Source organism: Tenrec ecaudatus, chromosome 15 (genome assembly GCF_050624435.1).
Source record: "Tenrec ecaudatus isolate mTenEca1 chromosome 15, mTenEca1.hap1, whole genome shotgun sequence".
NCBI classification, from domain to species: domain Eukaryota; kingdom Metazoa; phylum Chordata; class Mammalia; order Afrosoricida; family Tenrecidae; genus Tenrec; species Tenrec ecaudatus.
The window spans coordinates 18,680,733-18,704,530 of NC_134544.1; the positions used below are offsets into that span (position 1 = coordinate 18,680,733).

At 49.5% G+C, this 23,798-nt stretch overlaps 1 protein-coding gene across 2 annotated transcripts in view; it reads right to left on the reverse strand.

The window, feature by feature from the left end:
• The window catches only part of NEDD4L (NEDD4 like E3 ubiquitin protein ligase), a 293,853-nt gene extending 283,442 nt beyond the window's left edge, over positions 1–10,411 (reverse strand). Inside the window, exon 1 of one of the 2 annotated variants that reach the window (XM_075533195.1) lies at positions 10,185–10,411. In XM_075533195.1, the coding sequence (XP_075389310.1) occupies positions 10,185–10,232 (48 nt within the window). In that variant the 5' untranslated portion in view covers positions 10,233–10,411. The remainder of the gene's footprint in view (positions 1–10,184) is intronic. The other variant, XM_075533196.1, reaches the window with a different exon arrangement.
• Positions 10,412–23,798: the final 13,387 nt, after the last annotated feature.

Below are 23,798 nucleotides of genomic sequence, written 5' to 3' on the forward strand. Positions count from 1 at the left end.
TCCAACTTCAGGGAGTTCTCGTGGCCCGTCAGACAGGGCTGGGTCACCGCTCCCAGCTGCAGTTTTTCGATGATGACAATGCCAATGCGTCCCTGTTTGACATCATGCTGGGAAAGGCATGCCGTGAAACACATCTCAGAGCGGTGCCCACAAGGGGGCAAGAAGAGCTGGATGAAAGCCTGGCAAAGGGATAGAAATAGAGCTCCGTCTGTGAGCCCTGTGCTAACTCGGGCCGTTCTCCCTGCAGTAGGGTGGGTTCTCTCTCAGGCCCACTTAGCCCATCAGAGATGCTTTAGCAAGCACTGTTGTTGGCTGCCCTCAAGTCAATTCAGTCACCCTAAAGGACAGAGTAGAGCTGCCCATCTCATATTCCAGGCCACCATCTTTATGGAGCAGACGGGCCAGTCTATCCCTGCAGAGCCACTGAGGGTTGAGGGTGGGGGGGGGGGGTATTGAAATGCCAACCTGCCCACCTTTTACTCTGTTAACCAATGCACCAGGACCAAGCAGAAGGGGAAGCAAGCCTACAGCATGCCATCTACACCTGGTAGAGACAGAAATCAGGGAGGAGCCATGCAGGTAGACCACTAAGTCCCCTATCAGTGTGAGTGTGAGTGTGTGTGTGGGGAGGGGAGGCAGAGGAGGGGGTGAGGGGTGCAGAGCCCACCCACCAGCACTCTGGGGAAATCATGATGGGTAGTACAGGCCAACGCTTCTGAAACTGTGGGGTGTGACCCCCATCTGGGAGTCACAACACTGAATGTGGGGAGTCACGAAAAATTTTGCAACAGAATGAGCAATGAGCAACAGCCAAATAGTAATTCAAAATCAAAACGCAATAACCCCAAGCTATTGCTGGCAGTGCCTGCCCGCATTGCAAATTTCTTGGGTAAAAGGGGAGGGGGTCGAGAGGGGGGAGAAAGGTTAGGCAGCCTGGTATAGCCCACCCAGCAATGGGCCAGGTCTTGTGTCTTTATCCCCCCACCCCCACCACCTCTGTTATCCTCTTCCCTGGATAGATTTCCCATCCCCGCAGTTCACACTGGAAGAAGCCTGCTTTGAATGGCCCCTTTCTCTGGGTGAATAAAAAGTTTTAAAAGAGTTTGAGCCTTCTGCGGCTGCTTGCCTGCCAAAGAATTCATTCGGCGTTGAATTTGATGACAGGGGGGTAATGTGATAGCCTGGCCATTATACTTGGCGGCTCTGAATCATTACAGGACGCTGCAGTCAGGGACAACGAGTCGACTAAGGTATCAAATTTAAACGAGTTACCCCAGATACATTTATGCAATGTGGCTTTTCTCGAGAAACATGACAACTATCACATTATCATCCATATTCATGAGACGCAATCCCATGACTTCACACCACCACCACACTGGTCTCCTACTAGGATGTGAGCACGGGTCGGGGGCCAGGTGAAAGGATAACAACAATAACAATCACACATACCTGGAAACCATGAGCATCGTGCCTTCCTTCTCTGTGTCAGTGACAGCAGGTGATGGAAGTGTCTACATGGCCCGATTAAAAATTACTGCTTACAAGTCAGCCAGGAGCCCTGACGGAGCAGTAAATAAGCACTTGGCTACTAATGGAAAAGTGAACTGTGCGAACCCACTCGCCACTCTAAAGGAGAAAGATGTGGCAGTCAGCTTCTTTAGAGATCACAGCCTTTTAAGAAATAGGGCCTGATGTCTTAAGAGGCTTTTCTGAAAACAAACAGCCATCTAACAGGTGACCGCTAAGTCCACACTGAAGTAGCACACCAGGCTGTGTGATCCAAGGATTTCAAATAATAAAATCCAAGACCAGAGGAGGGAATGGTATTCCAGCTCAAATTCTGAGCACCCAGTTTACAGAAGGGTGTGGATGATAGTAAAAACCCAAACTCCATCTCCAGGGTTCCCCACTTAGATTAAGCCTCTGTGGAGTGAATCCTCTTGCTTCTGCCAAGGGGCATGAATAGCCTTTCTACCAGACAGAATGCATTGGAGAGTAGATAAATGCAGATGTAGTTAGGTTACAATTCAATACCTTATCATTTGTTCTTCCTTTTGACCCATTTAGAATTTGTTCTAGCTTCTATTATTTTCTGTTGTCTTTTCAACTGAGGTTTTCCTATTGGATTGGTGGGTGGGTGGGTGGGTGGAGGAATATGTTTTTATATGAATTTCTTTATATAAAACTATAGAGATAGCAACTGAATCAATAGTTTGGGGCATTATGGCAGAAGAGGTTGGGGGAAATGAGGCACTGCAAGAAAGAAAATATTCTAAAAGTTATTGTGATGATATTGGCACACGTTTTTAATGTGTTTAAACTATTGAGCTGTATGGTATGTGAATTACACGTCAATAAAACTTGGGGGGTAAAAAGAGGAAACCCTGTGGGGCAGTTCTACTGGGCCCGGGAGGGTCTTCATGAATTGAAATGGACTCTGTGGTTGTTTCCATAACCAAGAAGGATGTGACAGTGGCGCTCAAAGGACTTTCTCTGTGCGTGTACATCAAGGAGGCTTTCTGTCTTACATCTAGATGCCAGTGTCTAATCTGGCCAAGAAGAGCATTGGACAACAAGCGGTTCCTGGGATTACTGTTTCCCCTGTAGGAAATACCTTGGTTCTTGGGTTCACACAAGAAAGAATTCACACCGAAGCCTGGTCTGTGATCCAAGTGAGTTTTTATGAAGGGCAGAAGTCTCAGGTTTTACAGTCACTGAACACGGACAACTCATGGGACTGCACACCCACACGTGGTGGCCCGAGACCAGAGAGGCAGAGGCCACAGCACAGCTGGGTGGAAAGCCGTGGTTTTCAACCCTCCTAATGCCACCACCTTTTCATACAGTTCCTCATGTGGTGGGAAGCCCCAACCAGAAAATTATTTTCGTTGCTACTTCATCACTGTCATTTTGCTAGTTATGAATTGGGCAAACCCTGTGAAAGGTCATTCACTTCCAAAAGGGGTCGTGCCCCAGGTTGAGAACAGCTGCTTTAGGGCCTTCAGCTGGGTGGCGTGGCCAACGGTATGAGTGAACCCCATTGGCTGAATTAAGCACACCTGGCCTAGCTTGGGCCCACCCAGGTGTACCGCCCTCCTGGCTCAAGGGTCTGAATTTGGAGCATGCTCAGCAGACAGCCCTGGTCCCTTCTCTAGCTTCTGCTGAATCACTGCTTTAGGGGGTTTTATTAAGTTGTAGAAAAATGTTTTCTAGATCTAGTCTCCTTATCCTCATCTCTGAACTATGCGCTCCCCCACCCCAACAAGCAACCCCCACAGCCAGAGAGAGAACAATACAAATGTTGCCATCTAGAGTCAGCAAATGAAATAGACCCGTTTATAGTGAAGCCTAGAAAAGAAACAATGTAACAACAGAAAGTAACTTTCTCACCCTTCTCACACCCTGCTCTATCTAACCTTAGGACTCTACACACTTCTTGTTTCTGCTATCGTACTCAGAGTATTTCCGTCCTCTTTAGCCTGGGAAGGCAAGAAATCAGCACATGGCTTGTTACCAAGTAGCAGACGGATACACTGTCACTCCGATACATTCTTATATTCGGATCTCCTTTTGCTGCTACTGCTACTAAACTAGTAGCAAATTCCATCGCAGTCATGACATCCATTTACTGAAAATCTACTATATCCAAATTAGACATTTATTATCTCCACCAAAGAGACCGAAATCTGTTGCTTTCAGTCATCTCAGACCACCTTACCTTGAGGCAGTTAAGTAACAACCCAATGCAGAAAAGGCCCATGAGTAGGACTACCTGTTACCAGCCAGAAGGTTGTCGGTTCAACGTTCAGGGACCCCCACAGGGGGAAAAGAAAATGTCTAGCCATAGGCTTCTGTCCTGGTAACAGACCAGAAAGCTCTCTGTAGAAGTTCGCCCTGATAGCACTCCGGTTGCTGCGAGCGGGCTTGTCCTGTTTTTGTTCTTTTTAAAAGTAGAGCATTAATGTTATCTTATCGGTAATGAACCTACAGTTTGTTCCTCTTACCATGAGTGAAAGCCATTGACTGAGAGCTCAAAAAGGGCTGTTTCAATGATACAGCCAATTGTGCCCTGAGACAATTCCTAGACTGGAGCACCCCCGAATCTCAAGGCAAAAGCAGCCAACGAAATGTCCCAATGAGGTGAGCACTCCTACTGCGGGGCTGCCTGAGGACACCTCAATCTTTTCCCTCAAGGTTCCTAGTAAGCTGCATGATAATAACCACACCGGGCCGTAATCTCTGCTGAAGCAGGCTGCCACATCTTTCGCCCGCTTTGTACAGGTGGGTTCAAAGGGTCAGCAGCTGGTGCTTGCACCAATGCACCACCAGGGACTCCTTCCAAAGTGTGTTGTTAGACATGGCAAAGACAGGGCAAGCCTCCGAGGGCTCCCTTGTGCCACTGCCCTCTCTTCGTGAAACAAAAGTATTTTTATTCTGTAAAGTAATGGAGCCCTAGTGGCACTGTGGTTAAAGCAGGGGGCTGAGTCAATGAAAGGGTGCCCAGTGGAAGCCACCAGTCCCTCCGGAAGAGAAGGCAGTCTGCTTCCACAGAAACAAGGGCCCTTAGACAGCTCCCCACTGTCCTGTACGGGCAGGTTCACTGTGAGTCACCTGTCTCCAAGGCAGTGGACTGGGCTGCGGTCACTATTGCTGGGCTCTCAGTCATCACTAGCAGTTGGAATCGAGTCAACCGCCATGGGCTTTAAGCAAGTAACTTTTCAGGTTATAAGCAACCCAAACAACATTCTTACTTCATAAAAGTAAAAAAGAACTAAAACAAACACGCCACTTCCTACAAACTCCATAGAAATCACATCCCTGGGAGAAATGAAAACACCAGGAGAATGGAACTTGTAAAAACAGACGGACGATAGCTGCCAATCTCCCCTTCAGAACTGCTTTCAACAAAACACACTGAACAGAACGTTCCATGGTGTTCACATTTGCAACTGTTATTTTTAATCTACTGTTCCAATGTTGGCGTGCAGGCGGGCTGTGGTCGCCCATCCCTGGGGACCCAGTAGACGGTCAGGCTTAGAATAACTCACGTTGGAAGACTGAAGCTTCACTTGGAGGTGGGGAAAGTGGGCCCTGGAGAGGGCTAGCTTTCATCCTGCTGAGGGTGACACGGCGAACTGAGCATGAACCTAGGAACGGCCCACTCAATGTGCCACTAGTGATGCTGGACATGGTCCCAGCAGCAAAGGAAAGTCTGATGTGACAGCAAAGAGTTGCTTTGCTTGAAGGCAGGTGAGGTTGCTGGCCACTTCCGGGACAGGATGCCAGGGAGGACTGCTGTGAATAGGGAATTCAGCGGCAGCTATGCCAGCAGGTGCAAACACCTTGCACTGTTTCCAAAATGCCTTTATCGAGTGTCGAACACGCAGCTTGTAGGTGGGTGCAGTATGGAAACCGTATACAAGATCCACGCTTGTTCATCGACTTTGCTCATCAGTATGGCTTCCAGTCAACAGCAGAGGGCAACAGTAGGCTGTTGAAGGTGTGGGGGTGTGAAAAGTTATGGGGGGGACAGCCAATCCAGCTGGGGCGTGGCGGGAGCATTGTTCAAAAGCCAATAGGTCTCCCCTGGCACCTGGAGCGGGGGCTGGTAGTGCGCTAGAATGGATGGGGGGGCAAGTCTCACTTCATATACTTTCAGATTCCACAAGCAACTTGTCTGTTGCTATGAAAAGGTGGCCTGTGGAGGCTGCCAGCCATCTCTTGAAAGCACCCTGGACCAAATTTTGTGGTTTTGTTTGAAATGAAAGCCTATCCTTTATTAGCACGTGCAGAGGGCTCTTTAGGTCCATTGATCATCCAGGGCCCTACCCCCTACCCCCAGTGCCCCCGTGTCTTCTCTGCTGGCCCTCCAGCAGCATTCCCAGGGCTCTAACCCTCTTCTCGGGGCAGATAAGGTGATGGATCTCTGACTATGGGTTAACCAAGCAATTCCGAATCACAGGGAAGATTGAAGTTGGTAGCTCAGAGTTATGCCAGCGTTCCAATGACGGTCAAGTCACCGCTTCTAAAACAGCCTTGTTTGCAACACCTCATGAAGCAAAGGGCCAAGCATTATGTATTTGCCAGCATTCTCTGTCTCTTGTTGCTAAAATCATGGTGCATCTTAAGACTGACAGCATCTTAAAAGGGAATACAGAATCTATGCTAAAGCTTAACTTCAAATGCTGGCAGAACAGGTGGATCATCACATGGTGAGTCAAGAAAAACCAAAGGCAATGGGAAACAGTGAAATCTGTGGCAACTAAAGAAAACACAAGGCTGAATCTCAAGGGACAGGACTCAGCTCCACTCACCGCCACTGGTGAGAATGCAGCCCCAAGGGAGCCAGATTTGTATCCCTTGCCACAGTAACTTGCAAGATGTAAAACACGTTGGAAGCCTAAATCCAGCAAGGCTCCTTACTGGTCAAGCCTGACCCAGGAGCAATCAGTTTGCAAACGTTGATGGGTCCCTCTCATCTTACCTTACTGTGAATAATAAAGCTATGGGGACCTTACTAGAGACCTGGGAGAAAGGCAAATTTATTCAGCATGTTAAGAAGCACACAGCCATGCACCAATTCAGTGTGTTGATCCCTACTCAGAGAAAGCCAACAGAATGGCACAGAACTGCCTCGCAGGGTCTCCAAGGCTGCATGCACATCTTTGTGGAAGCAGACCACCACTTTTCTTTATGGAGAACAAATCTTTTCCATAGAACAGGCAATAAAGCCTGGCTCACCAGCTGTGCGCCTTGGTGGATCGCTGAGCTTTCCGAAGCCTGCATTGCTCACCTGTATCTTGGAGCATGCCTCCCAGGGTTTGATGGGGACTCAATGAAACAGCCACTGCACGGGAGACAGGCAAAACAGCAGCTACTCATTTTGTATAAAACATGGAGAGAGGCTGTCATAATAGTCTGTCAGCGTGGTCCTCCTTTGCCTCGTTCTAAACACCACACACACACACACCCAAATGAGATGTCAAGTCTAGCACTCTAAAAAGGCTGTCACCCAAATCCTAGTGTTTTACCCAGTAGAGAAATCTACTATAAAGAAAACCTTCGTTAAGGCATTGTAATCAAAGATTCTGGAAGACTCAGAGTAAACAGTCATGAATAAACTATGTCAAAATGTGGTAGGGACTGCCAAAATCCAAAAACAAAAAGCAAAGCAAAACAAAAAACCCACCAAGGAACTAAACCAGATGCAGAAAGTGGCCCAAACTGTTCTTATATCCACACTAGCTCTACCCCTGGGCCTCAAATCTGCTTTTGTGAAATTGCTAGTCTCTCCAACCTCTGCTGGGGTTTTCCGATCTGTTTACCTAAATGGACCTGATTCACTCAAGATGACTAGGCAAGCTCATGAGCCAACCCCAAACTCACTGCATGAGATGATGCCAACTCATAGCAACCCCACAGGACAGGGTGGAGCTGCCCCTGTGAGTTTCCCAGACCAGGGGGCCCTATAGCCAGCCAGAAAGGCACAGCAAAAGATAAAACACCTCACACGGGCAAGAGCAAAGCCCACATCTTAATCCCACTCGTCCTGCAAACCGGATGGCCCACAGCTGCTGCTCGGCCTCTCCAGGGCCTCTGTGCCAGGTGAGTGCAATGCCTTCTCAGCAGCCAGGACTTGCAGTCCAGCAGTTGCTGCGAGATGAGCCAGCAACAAGCCGAACAATGAAAAAAAAATTATTTGGCATTAAGCCTCAAATACATATGCAAAAATACTTTTCAGATGCGTGCGAGGTGGAGATCAGAACTCTTGCACACACCAACCAAACTCTCCCAGGGCTGTGTTCTGCAGTGCCCCTAGACAGCCTCTGCTGAGGCGCCCTCGGGTCTCACTGCGCCTGGAGGAGCAGCCCTGCCATTTATGCAGGCTGATGGCCTGCAAGCCTGGTCAACTCTTCCACTGGTCTGCAGACACACTGGCCGATTCAGGGCCGCCAAACAAACTGTGCAGATTCAACAACTTGTTGTTAATATTCTACAAAGGCATTCCCTGATGTTCCGAAGGGCAAGCTGACAGCAGGGAACTGCCTATTAAAGAGAGAGAGAAAAAAAATGACACCCCAGAGAAACGTGAAGTCATCCATACAGGCCAGACTTATTCACCAGCTGGTGAAAGTCGTCAATGGATAACAGGGAAGGCCTCTCTTGTGGCAAATGTACCTGGAACTAGTCTACCCCAGCAACGGTGTCTGCAGGGCCTCGAAAACCCCCGAGAGCCTTCGAAGGACACACAGGTAGAGACCCAGCCAGACACACACATCACCATTCTGTTGTTTCCTTGCCTTCACAGTGGGCACCAATTAAGATCATTATTAACTCATCAAGAGAAAAGTGGCAATATCTGGCTGTGGGTGGATTCCAGCACTCACTGCAAATATAAACAAAGCACATACAACATTCACCCAGTGTTCCGGCTCATCCTTTCAGTTGCGTGTCCCCAAAGAGTCCTAAAATCACTTCCAGGGAGCTTCAAAAACCCCCATGTTATTAACAATAAACACATAAAAGAATCGATGCTGAAACTGGGCTGCCTTCACCTCAAGCCAAGCCAGCCCCTTTGTTAGGGTTGTCTGCAGCCCAGTACCTCAGAAGGCTCTAGGCCTGCCCAGGGCTGCCAGTACTTACAGGAGCATCAAGGGGGGTGGGGGGCGCTCTAGAAAGGGAAGAGATGGGAGGGGGGGCCGGCGTGGTAAAGGAAACAATACTACCTCTCACGGCCCCAGATGACTGTACCAGAAAGAAAAAGGAAATTGTTACACAGGCAAAATATCACACACAAACCACACCTGATTACACAGTAAACATCCTTTGATTTTTAAAAAGACTACAGTAATCCTTCCTTGCACTGTTGGGGGGGGGGGGAGGATCATGCTCCTCTCCAAGATAAGACTCCACTACTCGCTTCCAGGCGCTGTGCGCGCGCGCGCGCACACACACACACACACACACACACACACACACACACGCACGCGCCAGTAAAGGGGCGGATCGGCAACACCCCAAGCCTTAAGGCTGCCGGGCCCAGCCTCAGAAAACCATCTCTTTTAACCCCACCCACCCATCGTCAGAGAAAGAGGGGACTTCAGAAAAGGAGGGAAGGAGCAGGGCGAGCAGTGGCACGAGCCTGAATTTCCAGGCACCCACTTTTCCTGAAACGCACCACCAGGAAAGGAAATACCTCCCCGCTGAGTAATGCTTCGAGGGTTGTAAATTCACCTCTCGGAAGGGAAGCCGGCCGGCGCGCGCGCCCCTCCAGATGGGAAGCCACTCCTACCTGCTCCACACGGCCTGCCTGTCATGCCGCGCCGGCGACAGGCCTCCCCCTTTGGGGCCGAGCAACACGCCAATGAGAGCCGAGCGTGGCTCTTCGAGAGGGGGCCGAGCGGTGATTTAGCAGGATTGTTCCAAAAGCGGGGAGTGGGAGACGGCGAGCGGCGGGGGGTGGAGGGGACGGACACAAAAGCCCTTTCCAGGCGAACCCACAGCCCCGGGGGCGTGGCTTCCTTCATTTGCTTTATTAATAAAAGAGATCGATCACGCTGTCGCCTCTCCACCCACCCCCGAGGTGCTGGGCTTTGCACGCCTGGGAGGAGGGGCAGAGGCAGGGCGGGCGGTTTCCTTAACTTCCCGGAGCACCTGCCACTACCACAGCCACCTCCGCCACCGTGGGGGGAACCCGACGCGCTAATCCGATCTCTACACTTTGAAACCCAGAGGGGTGCGGGGACCCCCACTTCCCCACGCTTCGGAGCGCTCGCTAGCACAATTATTAGAAAGTTCGGGGGGTGGGGAGGCGATTCCGACGCCCCGAGAGGCGTGGGTCTCCAAACGTGGCCGCAGCATGGACTCTGGCCTGCGGGACGAGGACGGAAAGTTCCCCAACAACCGGGGAGACCGTTGAGGGCCGGAGGAGAGCACGCGAGCGAAGAGAGGCGCACGACCGTCTCCCCCCGCCCAGAAAAAAAAATCCCAGAGAACGACAGGCGCCGCGCGGCTTTATTTACAAACAATGCGCACGGCTGGGGCCCCGGCACCGCGAAAGCGCTGGGTCCACGCCACCCACACCAGACGGGGCCCCGCCTCGGGGGTCCCTGCCAGCTCCCCGGGCGCCCCTTCCTTCCGGCCCCGCAGGGCGGGATCCCCGGGGCGTCCCGGCCGCTCACCTCGTCCTCCGAAAGTCCGTACACGGGTTCCCCGAGCCCGGTCGCCATGGAGCCCGGCCCGGCGCCCCGCGCGGGGTCGCACACGCTCGCGGCGGCTGGGCTGCGGGCAGGCGGCGCCCGGGCGGCTGGCTCTGGGCGCAGGGCTCCGGCCGGTCGCCGATGCGTCCGCAGGTGAGGCTCCGCGCACTTCCCGGAGCTTCCTCCCTGAAGGCTGTGGAGGAGACGCGTCGCCGGCGGCCACCCGAGAGCGCCGTGCAGCGGGCAGCAGCCCCGGCGCCTCCCCGTGCGCGCGGCGGCGGCGCGGACCGGCAGTCCTCCTCCAGCGCTCCGCCCTCGGCGCACGGGACCAGCCCCTCAATGCCCCGCCCATCGGAGAGGGACTCTCCCGCCAATCACGGCCCGGCGGGGGCGGGGCACTGGACCCCACGCCCACCGCCCCCGCGTGTCCCCCTCACTCCGGGGTCCCCCGCCGCGGGGCGGGGCTGCAGGACCCGCGGAGCAAAGCGACCCCCTGGCCCCAGCTTCTTTTGGCTGGGGGAGGGCATGGACTGGGCATTTGGGGGCGTTGCGGGCATTTTCCACAAGAATACGCTCTCCATTTCCTCTCCCCAAAGCTTCTACCGAGAGCGCTGAGCATGCTGTGATTGCTAAAAGGGGGAAATGCGGGTTTGTCATCAAACCGAGCCCTGTGCCGTGGAGTCATTCCAACTCAGAGCGACCCTTCTCCCCGTAGACTATAAATCTTTCGGGAGGCAGACTGCCACCTTTCTCCTCCATCTGCTCCCCCGCCACGAGTCCGGACCCACTCGATGCCAGTGGGTCTGAGTTTGCCCTTTGGGGTTAGCAGCCTGGTGCTCAAACGGCTGTATCACTAGAGCTTGCTTGAAATGTTGCTAAAGAAAACGAAACACGCTACCCCTAAGTGGATTCGAACTCGTGTTCATGGAGGACAGAGTAGAACTCCATAGGGTTTCCGAGGCTGTGAGCTTTTACCCGTGACAGCAACCCATCTCTCCCGTAAAGAGAGACCTGTTTGAACATCCTGCTGCCAGTTACCCCGGTGCTTAACTCGCTGCACCACCTGGGCTCCTTTGGAAATTTCTCCACGACAGATAAACCCGCAGCCACGGAATGGTTTGGAACCATCCGGACCCCACATACGGTTTCCGGAACGAAATCTTCCACAGAAGCTCAAACCCTAAACTCAGTGCTACCCAGGCGATTTCAACTCATAGTCTGCCTATAGGCTAGGACAAGGTAGAACTGTCCCTGTGGGTTTCCGAGACTCTTTCTGGGACCAGAGAGCCTCATCTTTCTCCCAGCTTTGGGTTCGAACTACTTATCCTGATCTAGGATCGGCGGCCCCGGGTGTAACCCACTGGGCCACCTGGGCTCCTTCAAATTCTTGGCAACTACAGCCAACTGGAATGGACTACCTTTCCGTCCGGGAGCGGATCCAGCCACCCCCTGGACGAGGCTGCCCCGGTGTGGCCGCCAGCCGCCACTGCCTGTGTCAACCTCCCAGGGAACAAAAGCCACAGAGCCTGCTCTGGTTACACACCCACCCACTCACAAACAAACAGTGTAGTCCTTTGACTCAAAGGCAGTTCGCTTTGGGGACGCGATGGGAAATGCCAAACTGAATTTTAAGCTTATCCGTTGCATATGCCAAGGATTAAGCCGCTTTATTATGCACCCTGCGATTCTTCCCACATGCTCAGCGCTACTGTTTCTCTAGCAAGCAGCTCATTTAATTCTTAGGATTTATAGGAATGCAAGAGACGACTTGAAATAAATGAAGAAAATCCAGCGCTGGACTTTCCAGGAAGCTTTTCCTTAAACCTGGATGTTGACTACCATTATGAGTTTTAAAAAACACAAGCAGAACCATGAGCCATTGAAAGGAAGCCATCAGGGCATCTGTGTGGGCATTAAGATGCATTTAGTCCACATGCCCAGGCTGCAGCTGAAGTATCTGCTCTATGCCCTGCTAGATTGGTTTCCAACGGAAAGGAGGGAACACACCCATCCTGCCTAACTCTGCCTGCCTACCACGGCTTGTGGCTTAAGACCTATGTCCTTTAATGGTTTCCCCTCAGGACTCAGCCCCACGGAATCAACACCTACCCGCAAAGCCTTCTCTAGAAAAACTGCACCATTAAGCTGAAGTACTTAGATGCCGCAAAAGCCCAGCTAAGAAAAAAAAAATCATTATTTTTAGGGAGGGTCATTTAAAAGACAAGGCTTTGTTTATTTACTTTTTTTTTCCTGGCCACGGTCTTACCATCTTTTAAAGGCTAGATTATTTTGATGAACAAATGATTCCCTTCTCCTCTCCTCTTTTAAATTTGGCCTAGGTTGTTTTGATAAACAACACACACACACACACATCACTGCTCATATGCCCTCCCTGTTTACAATTTTTATGGGAGTCATCTAGCCAGACCTCTGTCAACCTTTGGGAAGTTTATGTGACGAAGAAGAAAAGAGATCTATTCCTAGGTTTCTTACCTTTCTTGCTAAACTGGGTTTTATTCTCAGCCAGTGCATGTCATATACAGCTCCTACCTACACCCATCGGTCAGTGGAGGCCTCCTGTAACACTGATGCTAAACAGTTCTCTGTGGAGCTTCTACACTAAGAAGAAAGGCCTGCATACCTACTTCTGAAAAGCAGCCATGGAAACCTGTGGGTCTCGGCCATCAGTTCTCATTGTGCCCAGGAGTTGCCCTACATCAGGGGCCTACATCACAGCCGTGAAATCTCGGTGATGGAAGAAACAATGATCTTGGAGCGTACTGTTCCAGGTGCTCTCCTTGGGTGAGGCCAGGTGATCTGGATGTCTTGTTTCGTCTCATCATCCTTTCTCAATGGTTCTGCTCCCTCACCCTCACCAGCATGGCCTCCACCTGCCTGCAGTCTGGGGTCATGATGTCCTTAGTTCTCACAGAGGAATGATTATTGGAAAGAACTACATGAAACTTGCCATACATATGCCATGAACTGACAGGGTATATGGATCATGTAGCCATGATACATATCATCCTTCCATATTCCCTATAAGAAGACTCAATGCAACACATTTCCTTCAGATCTATGAGAAATTATAACTTGCCTCTCTTCCAAGGACCTGATAGGCTTTTGCATCATGGGTAACAAGAATTACTTCAGCGGATGATAGCTTGCTCTTTACGTTGGCCACTATGAAACTCAGGATCAATCTTGTGACCTTTCACCATAAAAGAATTGGGTTGTTGTTTAAATTATCAATCTCGGCAACAAATGTACAAATGTGCTTGACATGGATGGATGGATGGATTGTGATGATTTGTATGAGCCCCCAATAAAATGATTTTTTTTAATTATCAATCTCTTCAGTAACAATCAACCAAATTCCTCTCCCCAACCTATGTAATGAGTCTCTACCCTGGCTACGCATTAGCATCATCTGGAAAACGTCTAAATTATGTGCAGGCAGCTCTCACCACAAGAACTTCTGATTTAATTGGTCCAAAGGTTGGACATGGGCTTCAGTCATGCCCCAGGTGATGCTAATTGCAGGTAAAGCTGAGAACTACCTCCGCCAGCAGTTCTCAGGGCTTTAAATTGATTCATTCCAGAATGGAATTTGACCCACCTTACCCTGTTTCTTTTCCCAGCAGGTTCATTGGCATATGATTTACATGCCATACAATTCAATTGGTCAAGCACATCAAGAATTGTACAATCATCATCACAGTTTTAGAGCACTTGATGTGCTTTATACAATTGATGTATGTATATGTATGGATTGTGATAAGAGTTGTATGAGCCCCTAATAAAATGTAAAAACAATCATTTTATTGGAGGCTTTTACAGCTCTTATCACAATCCATCCATCCATCTATTGTGTTGCACACATTTGTACATGTTGCCATCATCCTTCTCAAAACATTTTCTTTCTTCTTGAGCCCTTGGTATTGGCTCCTCATGATTGTCTTCCTTCTTGTGCTCATAATGATCAGCTCCTATTTCCCCAACCTCCCCTGCCGCAAGGAACCGTTAACCCAGCTACTGTTTCCACAGATGTACCTCTCCTGGATGTCCAATACAGAAAAACATTTTTAAAAACTAACAAGAATAACAAAGCAAAATAGATGAAAATCTCAATCAAAAAGGAAGCAGAAAATATTAAAACTAGAAAAAAGTTTAATGTATCCCAAGAGAGAGCAAATGATAGGGTGCTAAATTTTAATCTACAAGAATCAACTTTCCAATGCAGTCTGCATGATAGCAAGACTATTCACACCCCCAGTCCATGGTCAAAGTGGATTCACCAGGGCTTAATCCATGTTTATTTCCCCTTCAAAGAGTCAAAAGGATGCTCAAATGATAAGCTATGACACTTTGACCTAGCTACGTGTACCATAATCAACTTTACAATGCTCTCTGTCTGATAACAGGGCTCTTCACATCCTCAGAGATAGCAAGAAGGAATTCACCAGAGGCTAATCCAGGTGTGGCCCCTGAAAATGGATTCTGGGCTCACACTGTCATCTGTAGTCTCTGCAAACCAGGTGTCACAATTTAAGCTATGATACCATTCTCTCCTTTAGACTTGAATTTTATTATTTACAATCCTTGGATCACACAGGCTGGTGTGCTTCTTCCACGTAGACTTAGTTGATGCCTCACCTGTTTCTTCATATGATTTGTGATTGCTGTCTCTGAAGCATTGACTAAGGCATTAACTTATTGAGTTAATTGGTTAGATGCTTGTTTTGTCCTGATTTGTTTCAGTCTGATACACTAGAAGGTTTGTTTCTTCTCTTCGGGATTCTTTTCTTTCTTTGTGTCCTTGGAATTGTGGTTTTGTGGTTCTTATCTTTGTGTGGCTCTGGTGGTGTTGGTTGACCGGCCATGATTTCTCTCACTAGTGGGGATGGGGTGTCACATCATAGGTGAATCCTATGTGGGTTCTGTGGTGCTTAGCAGCCAGATGTTGGATGAGGGCACAAAGATCTGCCCATCATCTTGCTCATGCACATTTGACAGATAACCAGATGGAATCTGCTGATGAGGTAAGGTGTCTGTCTGTCTGTCTGTCTGTCTGTCTGTCTGGTCACAGGAAGCATTCTCCAATTCCAAGTTAAGGTAACTGTAGGGGCTGGATGATCCAGGAGCAGGTGCATGGGTCACTGGTCATTGGTTAGTGACATAGGAGCTCACACTTCTGGTTGCTACAGCTTTTGGATGGGGGAACACTTTCTACTGTTAGCCATTGTGTTAGTCTGGGTAGACTAGAGAAACAAATTCATACACACTCATATGTGTATGATAAGAAAAAGCTTTATATATAAGAGCAATTGAATATTGTGAAAACGGCCCAGCCCAGTTCAGATCAAGTCCATAAGTCCAATATTAGCCCATATGTCCAATACCAATCTATAAATTCCTCTTCAGGTTCATGCAACACATGCAATGACACCGAATGCAGGAAGATCACAGGCCAGTGGATGGGAAGTCTTGTAGATCCAGTGGTGGTGGGAGCATCTAAGGGCTGCCAGGGGTCTCCACGAGGCTCCTCCAGCTCCAGGACTGTAGCATAGCTCCATGTGTCTTGTCAACAGGAATGTCTCGCAGGGAGTGTCTGTTTGTCCTGCCTCCAGCAAGTTCTTTATCTCCTTAGCCCCTCCAAATCAGATCATCAAGCTGCGACCTGATGGACAGGCTAAACTCCATCCTTTCAGCCTTAAGTTTCAAGTTGACAACAGATGATGTAACTGCCATAGCCATGAAGTGGGGTGGTGGAGGTAGAAGGAAAAGGAGAAGTGGACCCTAGATCTAGGGCACAGGTGTGCACACCAACAATCCCCAGGCTGGTGGCACTGGAGCAGGGTGGCAGAGTCACTAGACAGGTGGGGTATGAGAGATGTGGCAAAGGGGAGAGGTGAGGGATGCAGGAGGCCATGGCCCTGCTGGTGGGGATGGGGTTGGGTATAAACAGTCCCTGTTCCAGTACTGGGCGTGTGCAACAGAGATTGGCAGGCAGGTAGAACAGCAGATGGGGTGCCGCCAGGTTGCCAGGCAGGTCAGGTGGGCAGGGCTAGTGCTACCAGGTGTCAAACAGGCAGGGTGTGGGCACAGCACTGATTATTGGGATGGCAAGGAGAGGAAGGTGCCCCTTTGCCTGCCCACCAAGGTACTCCCTGTGGAGTGCAGGTGGTTATCAGGAACTCGCCACAGCCAGAGGGGAGGAGGAACCCTGCTATCTGGAGCCTGGCTGGGTGAGGGTTCTCTAGCTGCCACTCTGTGGGCCAGGTCCTGGGAGCCACCTCCCAAATGATGAGGGGCTACTGCTAGTGAGTGACTCTGTTCCTGTTTTCTCATTCATTTCTGCTCTAAGGGTCACCTGGATCCTTCAAGCTCTCTCTCATCCACCTTCTAGCACTTTCTCTCCTTTGGTCCAGTTCCTGTTCTGCTCACCTTGCCTCACTCTGGCTTTGTCTACGCAGTACTCCCAGCTCTTGCTGGAATTCTGTGATGGTATCTTACCATGCTCCCTACCTGGAAACACTGCGAGCTTTGTCTCATGATGGCAAGGCTGCGTGGGGCTGCTGCTGGGTCCCTGTGAGCCCCATAGCTCAGCACTGGCCCTCTTCTTTGAGTTTCTCCTTCCAGTCAGGGTTCAAACACTATCTAAGAGAAATATTGAGAAAGAGAAAGAGGAACCTCATATATAGTGTGGTAGTCTTGGTAGACTAGAGAGACAAATTCATAGACACTCATGTGTATACAAAAGAGTGTTATATATAAGAGCAATCAAATATTGAGAAAACAGCCCAGCCCAGTCCAGATCAAGTCTATAAGTCCAATATTAGCCCATACATGATACCAATCTATAGATTCCTCTTCAGACTCATGAAACACATGCAATGACGCTGAATGAATGCAGGATTATCACAGGCCAGTGGGTGGGAAGTCTGGTGGATTCAGTGGCGGTGGAAGCAGCTCAGCAGGGGTCTCCACATGGTTCCTCCAACTCAGGGCACTAGTGTAGCTCCATGAGTCTTGTCAGCTGCAATGTCTCCCAGGGAGTGAGCAGAGAGACAGAGTGTCTCCCACCTCCAAGAAGGAATACGGAGTTCCCAGAATCCTCAGGAGAAGGCCATGCCCACACAGAGGCCTCATTGGCTATGATCTGATTGACAGGCTAGACTCCACCCCTTCATGCTTAATACGTTCAAATTGACAAACTATTAATAACTACCACATATAGGAAAGTAATAATTATTAGTGATGACCTCACAGTTTATAATTAGCACTGAAGATAAACCAGACAAACTCCCTCCAGCTAATAGCTAGGAACAAACCTCCTGTGTTTTTTCCTTCCACAATTTTTCCAACCCCACCTCCCACACAAACCCCATTGGGTTCATGGTCACCACCTCCCCCACCTCCATTCCTACACCTTTCAGGATCAATGTCCAAATTGATCCCACACCAGACACTTCCATCTATACATTTCTTTGGGAATGCTCCACAGACTGTTGTGAAGGACAAAATAGACCTCAAATATGAGGGGGCACCCCGCAAAATGGAATTGTGCTGGGTGGAGCAGAGTCTTCGTAGTATCCATTTTTCCTACCAGGTAAGCATCACAAGAAACTCGCTATGAGTCAGTGCAGCCAGTGGTGCCTCCTGGGAAGGTTGAATTTTTGGTCACAGTGAATTTTTAAATTTTTAAACAATTTCGTTCAAATCTCATTTTTGGGGATAGCTAATTTAAGAGAAAAGTGTATGCCTGCCTGTGATTTTTTTTCCTGCTCAGGAAAAATGCCACAGAAACTGTTGTGATGTTGAACACAGCTTTCAACGACAGCGCTATGGGAAAAACTCAAGTGTCGGGTGGTTTTCTCATTTGCAAAGAGGTGATATGTAGACTGATGACAAACCTTATTCTGGACATCCATCAGCTTCTCCTATGGAGGAAAAAGTCAGTTCCTAGTGCATTTGGAGTTTGTTCCACCAAGTCAGACTGTTTATCAAGCTTCCTGTTTAGAGGTTCTGAAAAGACTGTGTAACACAAAAGTGTAGGACAAAAAAGGCCTGATTTGTGGCAGACAGGGACTGGTTTTGCAGAGGGACGTGAAAGGATAGTGATTTGACAATGTAGAAGAGGCGAAGAAAAAAATGAGAGAGGTGCTGTCAGCCAGCCAAATAGATGCGTCTGAAAAATGTTTCCAAGAACAGAATGACAGATTTGACAAATATAGTAAGTGTAATGGAGAGTACTTTGAAGGTGATAGATTGTTTAAAAAAAATTTTAATACATAGCTTTGAAAAAATCTGGGTGTATTTTGGGGGGGGGGGCGTTAACCCCTTGTATGTCTTACAGAGAGCACTTATTAAGTCTGGAACAGGAGAGAGACCATGACAGCTCATGGGTGGAGGAGGCTCAGCACAAGGTTGTAATGGCATCTATGGATTTACAGAGAACTAGTTGCTTAAATAGGACAGGGAGGGTGAAGCATGATTGGTGGCAGGTACATCACTGTTGCAGGTGGGACTACAGAAGCAGGAACGGGACTAAGATGAGAACACGTACATTAGACGATGTAGAAGAGCTAACAAGATTGGTTCAGAGCTCTCCAACCAAGACAGGGCATAGTTCATGACCATGTGACCGTAGGATCCCAATTTGTATTACGGGCACACCCATCTGAGTCCCTCGGGGACTGGCTGGCTAGGGGATGGCAGGAATCCACTTTCAAACACGCTCCAATTGAGAGTAAAGCTATTCCCATTGCGTGTTACTGATAAGAAAGTCGATGGACCTTGGATCTATGTGGAGACTCAAAATGGATCTGGGGCTCTCACTGTAAACGGTGTCCTTCTGCAAGCACAGTGCTCAGAATTTTACACTCTGGTGCAACTCTCATGGACAGAAAAGACTAGCTTTTCAAGGGTGACAAGATACAAGAGAACCAGAAGACACAGAGGAAAGCAAGTCAAAGGTTCGACAACATCATCCATCGAGAAGGTGGGGGGGAGTGCAAAACAGCCCCTGTTTATTCACAGCCATTGACATTCGGACGTGGCATCGAGATCCATTAACCACCAGTGATACCCAGAAGCCCCACGTGGTAGTCACCTAATCTGGTGTCATTTTGGATGAAGAGTGTAGGGTGGAGTCTAGGCTGTCAATCTGGAGATAGCCAATAAGACTTCTGTGTGGGCATGCCCTTCTCCTGAAAATTCTGGGAAACCTGGTACTTCCTCCTTGGAGGCAAAAGACACCTCTCTCTTTCTCTGCTACTCCCAGGGAGACATTGCAGAAGACAAGCCACATGGAGGCAACCAGACCTTTGAAGCCGCAGAAACCACAGAGAGAACACGCTGAGATGCTTACAACACCACTGGATCCAGAGACTTTCTACCTACTAGCTTGTGATCATCCTGCATTTGGCTTCATTGCATGTGTTTCATGAATCTGAAGAGGACTTTATAGATTCATATCGGACATATGAGCTAATATCAGACTTATGACCTTGGACTGGGCTGGGTTGGGATGTTTTCTCAATGTTCAATTCCTCTTGTATATAAACCTCTCCTGTATATACATATGATGTTTATGAATTTGTTTCTCTAGTCTACTCAGACTAACACACCCCAGCTTGCCCGCCAAAAGTGAGAGGACTTGGGGGAGCATTCCTGATGAAACGGAGACTACGGCCTTCCATGTGGCTGGCTCCTGAATGCAGAGGAAACAAACATCCCCACACCTGGATCAATACACATCACGATTAATGGAGAAAACATCGGATGTTGTCATGGGTTCATGTTACCTGGATCCACCACCAATGCCTGGGGAAGCGGCAGTCAAGAAGTCCAATGGCGTATTGCGTTGGACAAATCAGGGCGGAAGTGACAAAAGGAAAGATGTCATTTTGCAGACTAAGGTGTGCCTGACCCATGGCATTTGTAATCACCCCATATACGTGTGAAAGCTGGGCAATTGAAGGTGTTGGGAAAGAATATTGAAAGTCTCTTGGACACATGTCTGGGAGAAGCACAGCCAGAGTGCTTCTTAGACATAAGGACCGTGAGACTTTGTTTCAAGTACTGGAGGGGACAGTCCCTGACCAAGGACACCAGGTTCTGTAAAGTGGAGGAAGACCCCAGCAAAGTGGACTGACAGTCACTCAAGCATGGGAACAATTCTGAGATAGGTGTGAGGCTGGGCTGTGTTTCATTCCGTTGTAGACATGGTCATGATGCGTCAGAACCGACTCGAGATCGCCGATGCAAAACCCAAACCCTCACCCACGGGCCACCGAGTCCATTCGGACTCCTAGAGGTCCTCTTGCACGGAGCGGAACCACGCCCAGGGTTTCCAAAGCTGCGGTCTTCGTGGAAGCTGACTGCCACATCATTCTCCCACAGGGTGGCTGGTGGGTTCTTGTCGATGTTAGCATCTGAGTACTTAGAAGCCCTGTGCCGCCAGGCCTCCTGATGGCACCACATGACAGCAAAACCCCACTGGTATTTACTCGTTAACACAACAGTCATATTCCTGAGAAGATATGGGGGGTATCCAAGGATTGAAAACACCCCCAAGTGTTCATAAAGGGAGAAGCGGGTGGATTCATTTGGGGTTCGTGGACACAACGAAGAACCATGTGGTGAAAAAGAGTTGAAGCAGCGCTCAGGACACGGATAGGAAGTGACCTTGAGGAGATAATGGTAAGTGAAAAGGAAGGACAAGCCAGGTGCAGAACCGGGCTTATCCCATGGTACCTTTGGCACACAACAGGGAGCTCATGTCCAAGCCTAGAAGTGCAGGGGTCACCAGGCTCTGCCTGGTGCCTCTGTGTGGCCCGTTTAGTTTCCTCGTGTCATCTCTCGCAGACCAGAAGACAGCTGTGGCTCAGAGTTCCAGTCTTCTCACACACAGAGAACTGTCCCTCCCAGGCTAGTCCCTCAAAGCCAGGAAAGCCCAGCCTGGATGTCAGGCCCGCTCTTCTGAGAAGCAGAGGGCAGGCAGAGTTTCTGACAGACTGGGCAGGGTCCTGGGGCAGAGAGCACAGAGGTTCCCCACTTGCATCGGGGATGCTGAACACATGAGGACAAGTGACAGGCTTTCCAAGCACAACCTGTACGACTGAGAGGATGGGAAGAGGTGACCTCAAAGCTCGGGTGCCCCCCAATTTGGGGGCGGGGGATAAAAACTATTGTAGACCTTCTTCTCTTGGCGTACCAAAGGCAACGGTCAGCATTTCCGACCGCTTCCTGTTTCAAACTCGGAGCAATCTGTTGAATTCACCTTGCCGTTGCATCAAAACGTGCTTCTGGTTTCTCCACGTTAGCTGCTTCGTTTTCGGGTTTGGTTTGGTTCTGTCTTTAGGGGAATCTGGAGTCCGTTTCCTGCACACAAACGAGGGCTTTGAAAGTAAGTGCTGAGCAGTAAGGATGGAGTGAAATTGCCGGAGTCTCGCCCGCCCTAGGCCATCCTAGCTCTGGTGCTCTGTTTCAGAAGAGAGCTCCCTGCCTTGGCGTCTCTTGCGTGGAAGTCTCTGGGGCCAGCAGTAATGGAAGTTGGAAAGGAAGCAGCTTATTAGAAAGAAGCTAATGAGCCACGAACACTTTGAGAGGAGCGAGCAGAGACTGCCAGCAAGCCTTAGGATGCAATGTGTGTACACAGGCACCTGCTCGATCTGGGCATTACAACCACAGGCTAAGAGCCTCCATGTCGAAGCAGCGTTTCTGGGCATCTGGGGTTATGGTGGCTAAGAAGTTCCGATGGTCTGCAGTCTCCCCCAATTTCAGTGACAACACCTGTGACCATCCTTGCCAGCTCCTCCGAGGGCCTCGGACAGAGACAGCGCCCCTCCCTTTCTCTTTCTCCTGGAACCAAACACCTTTGGGTGCACCTATGGGCTCTATTTCCTCTGGGTTGAAATCGGGGCTGGAGAAACGGCCCTGTTACCTTTCCGTAGATTGCTCGGGTCAGCCCTGCTGGCTGACGGTGACAGTGTGGTCCCCCAAGGATGTCCTCTGTGGAGGCTCAAAGACGGCGAATACGAAACAAGCAACACCCCGGAGAATTCCACAGGGATGTCTCCTCATCGTGTGAATGGGAGTCCTTGAAAAGAAACTAGAAGTCACTTGCGGTGATACAGCGCTGATGCGCCTGTTAAAACTGCAACACATGAAAAACGCATGTCCTGGCTTCCATTTTAAGTTCATCATGAGAGTATAAGCTTAAGACTGTAAAGGGCTTCTTTGAAACCAGAGCTATCACCTGTCATTCATTCCAGTGGCAAGAGTCCTCACTGAGCCTTGGCGCACCACTGGGTCCTAAATACAGTCAGGTGCTGCCAAACACCCCTATGGGCAATGTCCAACCGCACCCATGTGGTCTCATAAAGCGATCTCAGTGTCTGGGAATTCTGATCAGAGAACAGGATGGAACTGGGCACGGGGAACACCACGGCTTCCCCTCACACAGCACATGCACCTCATCTCTCTATACCAGTGGTTCTCAACCTGTGGGTCACAACCCCTTTGGAGGTCAGACGACCCTTTCAGTGGGGTCGCCCGATTCATACCAGTAGCAAAATGACAGTGATGAAGTAGCAACAAAAATAATGTTATGGTTGGGGGGTCACCACCACATAAGGAACCGTATCAAAGGGTCACGGCATTAAGAAGTTAGAGAACCGCTGCTCTGTACAAAGTGAGTGTGCTGCAGGTGTCTAAGGGTACACTGTATGTGTTCTACAAGTGTCTGGTGACATAGTGGGTTGTGAGTTTGGCTGCTAACCACCAGGTCAGCAGTTTGATACCACTAGCAGCTCCATAGGAAAAAGATGAGGCTTTCTGTATCCATCATGATTTAGTGTCAGGAGCCCAGAGGAGCAGTTTTACCCTGTCGTCTCAGGTGTGTGTGTGCCTGGATTGATTCGAAGGCAGTGCATTTGAGTTTTGACAAATGTCCTGATGGGCCTAATAAACACCCATGTTATTGGCTTATGTGTGCACTGTACTGCATCTTCTATCCTTATTTTAATGTGAACTTTCTCTACTTACAAATAAAAAGGTTACCCTGTAATTAAGTCTGCTTTGGTCCATGGACAGCAGCATCCAATCTCATGTATCATGTAACCCTTGAGTGTGGTGTCTCTGTTTAATTTTCTTTTAAAACATTACCATGAATGCACATGGCTCCCGGGTGCAGCAAAGCCAGTGCTCTGGAGAGCAGCAGGAAGAGGCCACGGTGGGGGAAGGATGTAGAAGGAAACACAAGGCATCAATGTGAAGGTGGCTAATCATGGAATGCTATTGCTCATGGCTGGGGCACACCCCCCCCCATGTGGAAATCCTGTAACAGCTTATTTCACATGATGTATCATGGACGTGAAGTGACACGTGACTGCACAGCTTCTGCTGCTAGCCGCCGCCTTCTTCTCTCAGTGGGGTCACCAACAAAAAGGTCCCCACCTTGAAGCACACTGAAAAGGGCAGGTGCTCAAGAGGCGGCTCTGCTGTGTGTGTGTTGTAATTGTTAAGGGCACCTAGGCTCGGATTCTCAGTGGTTTGTCAGATACCCTGAAGCGCTTTCCACTTTGTGAG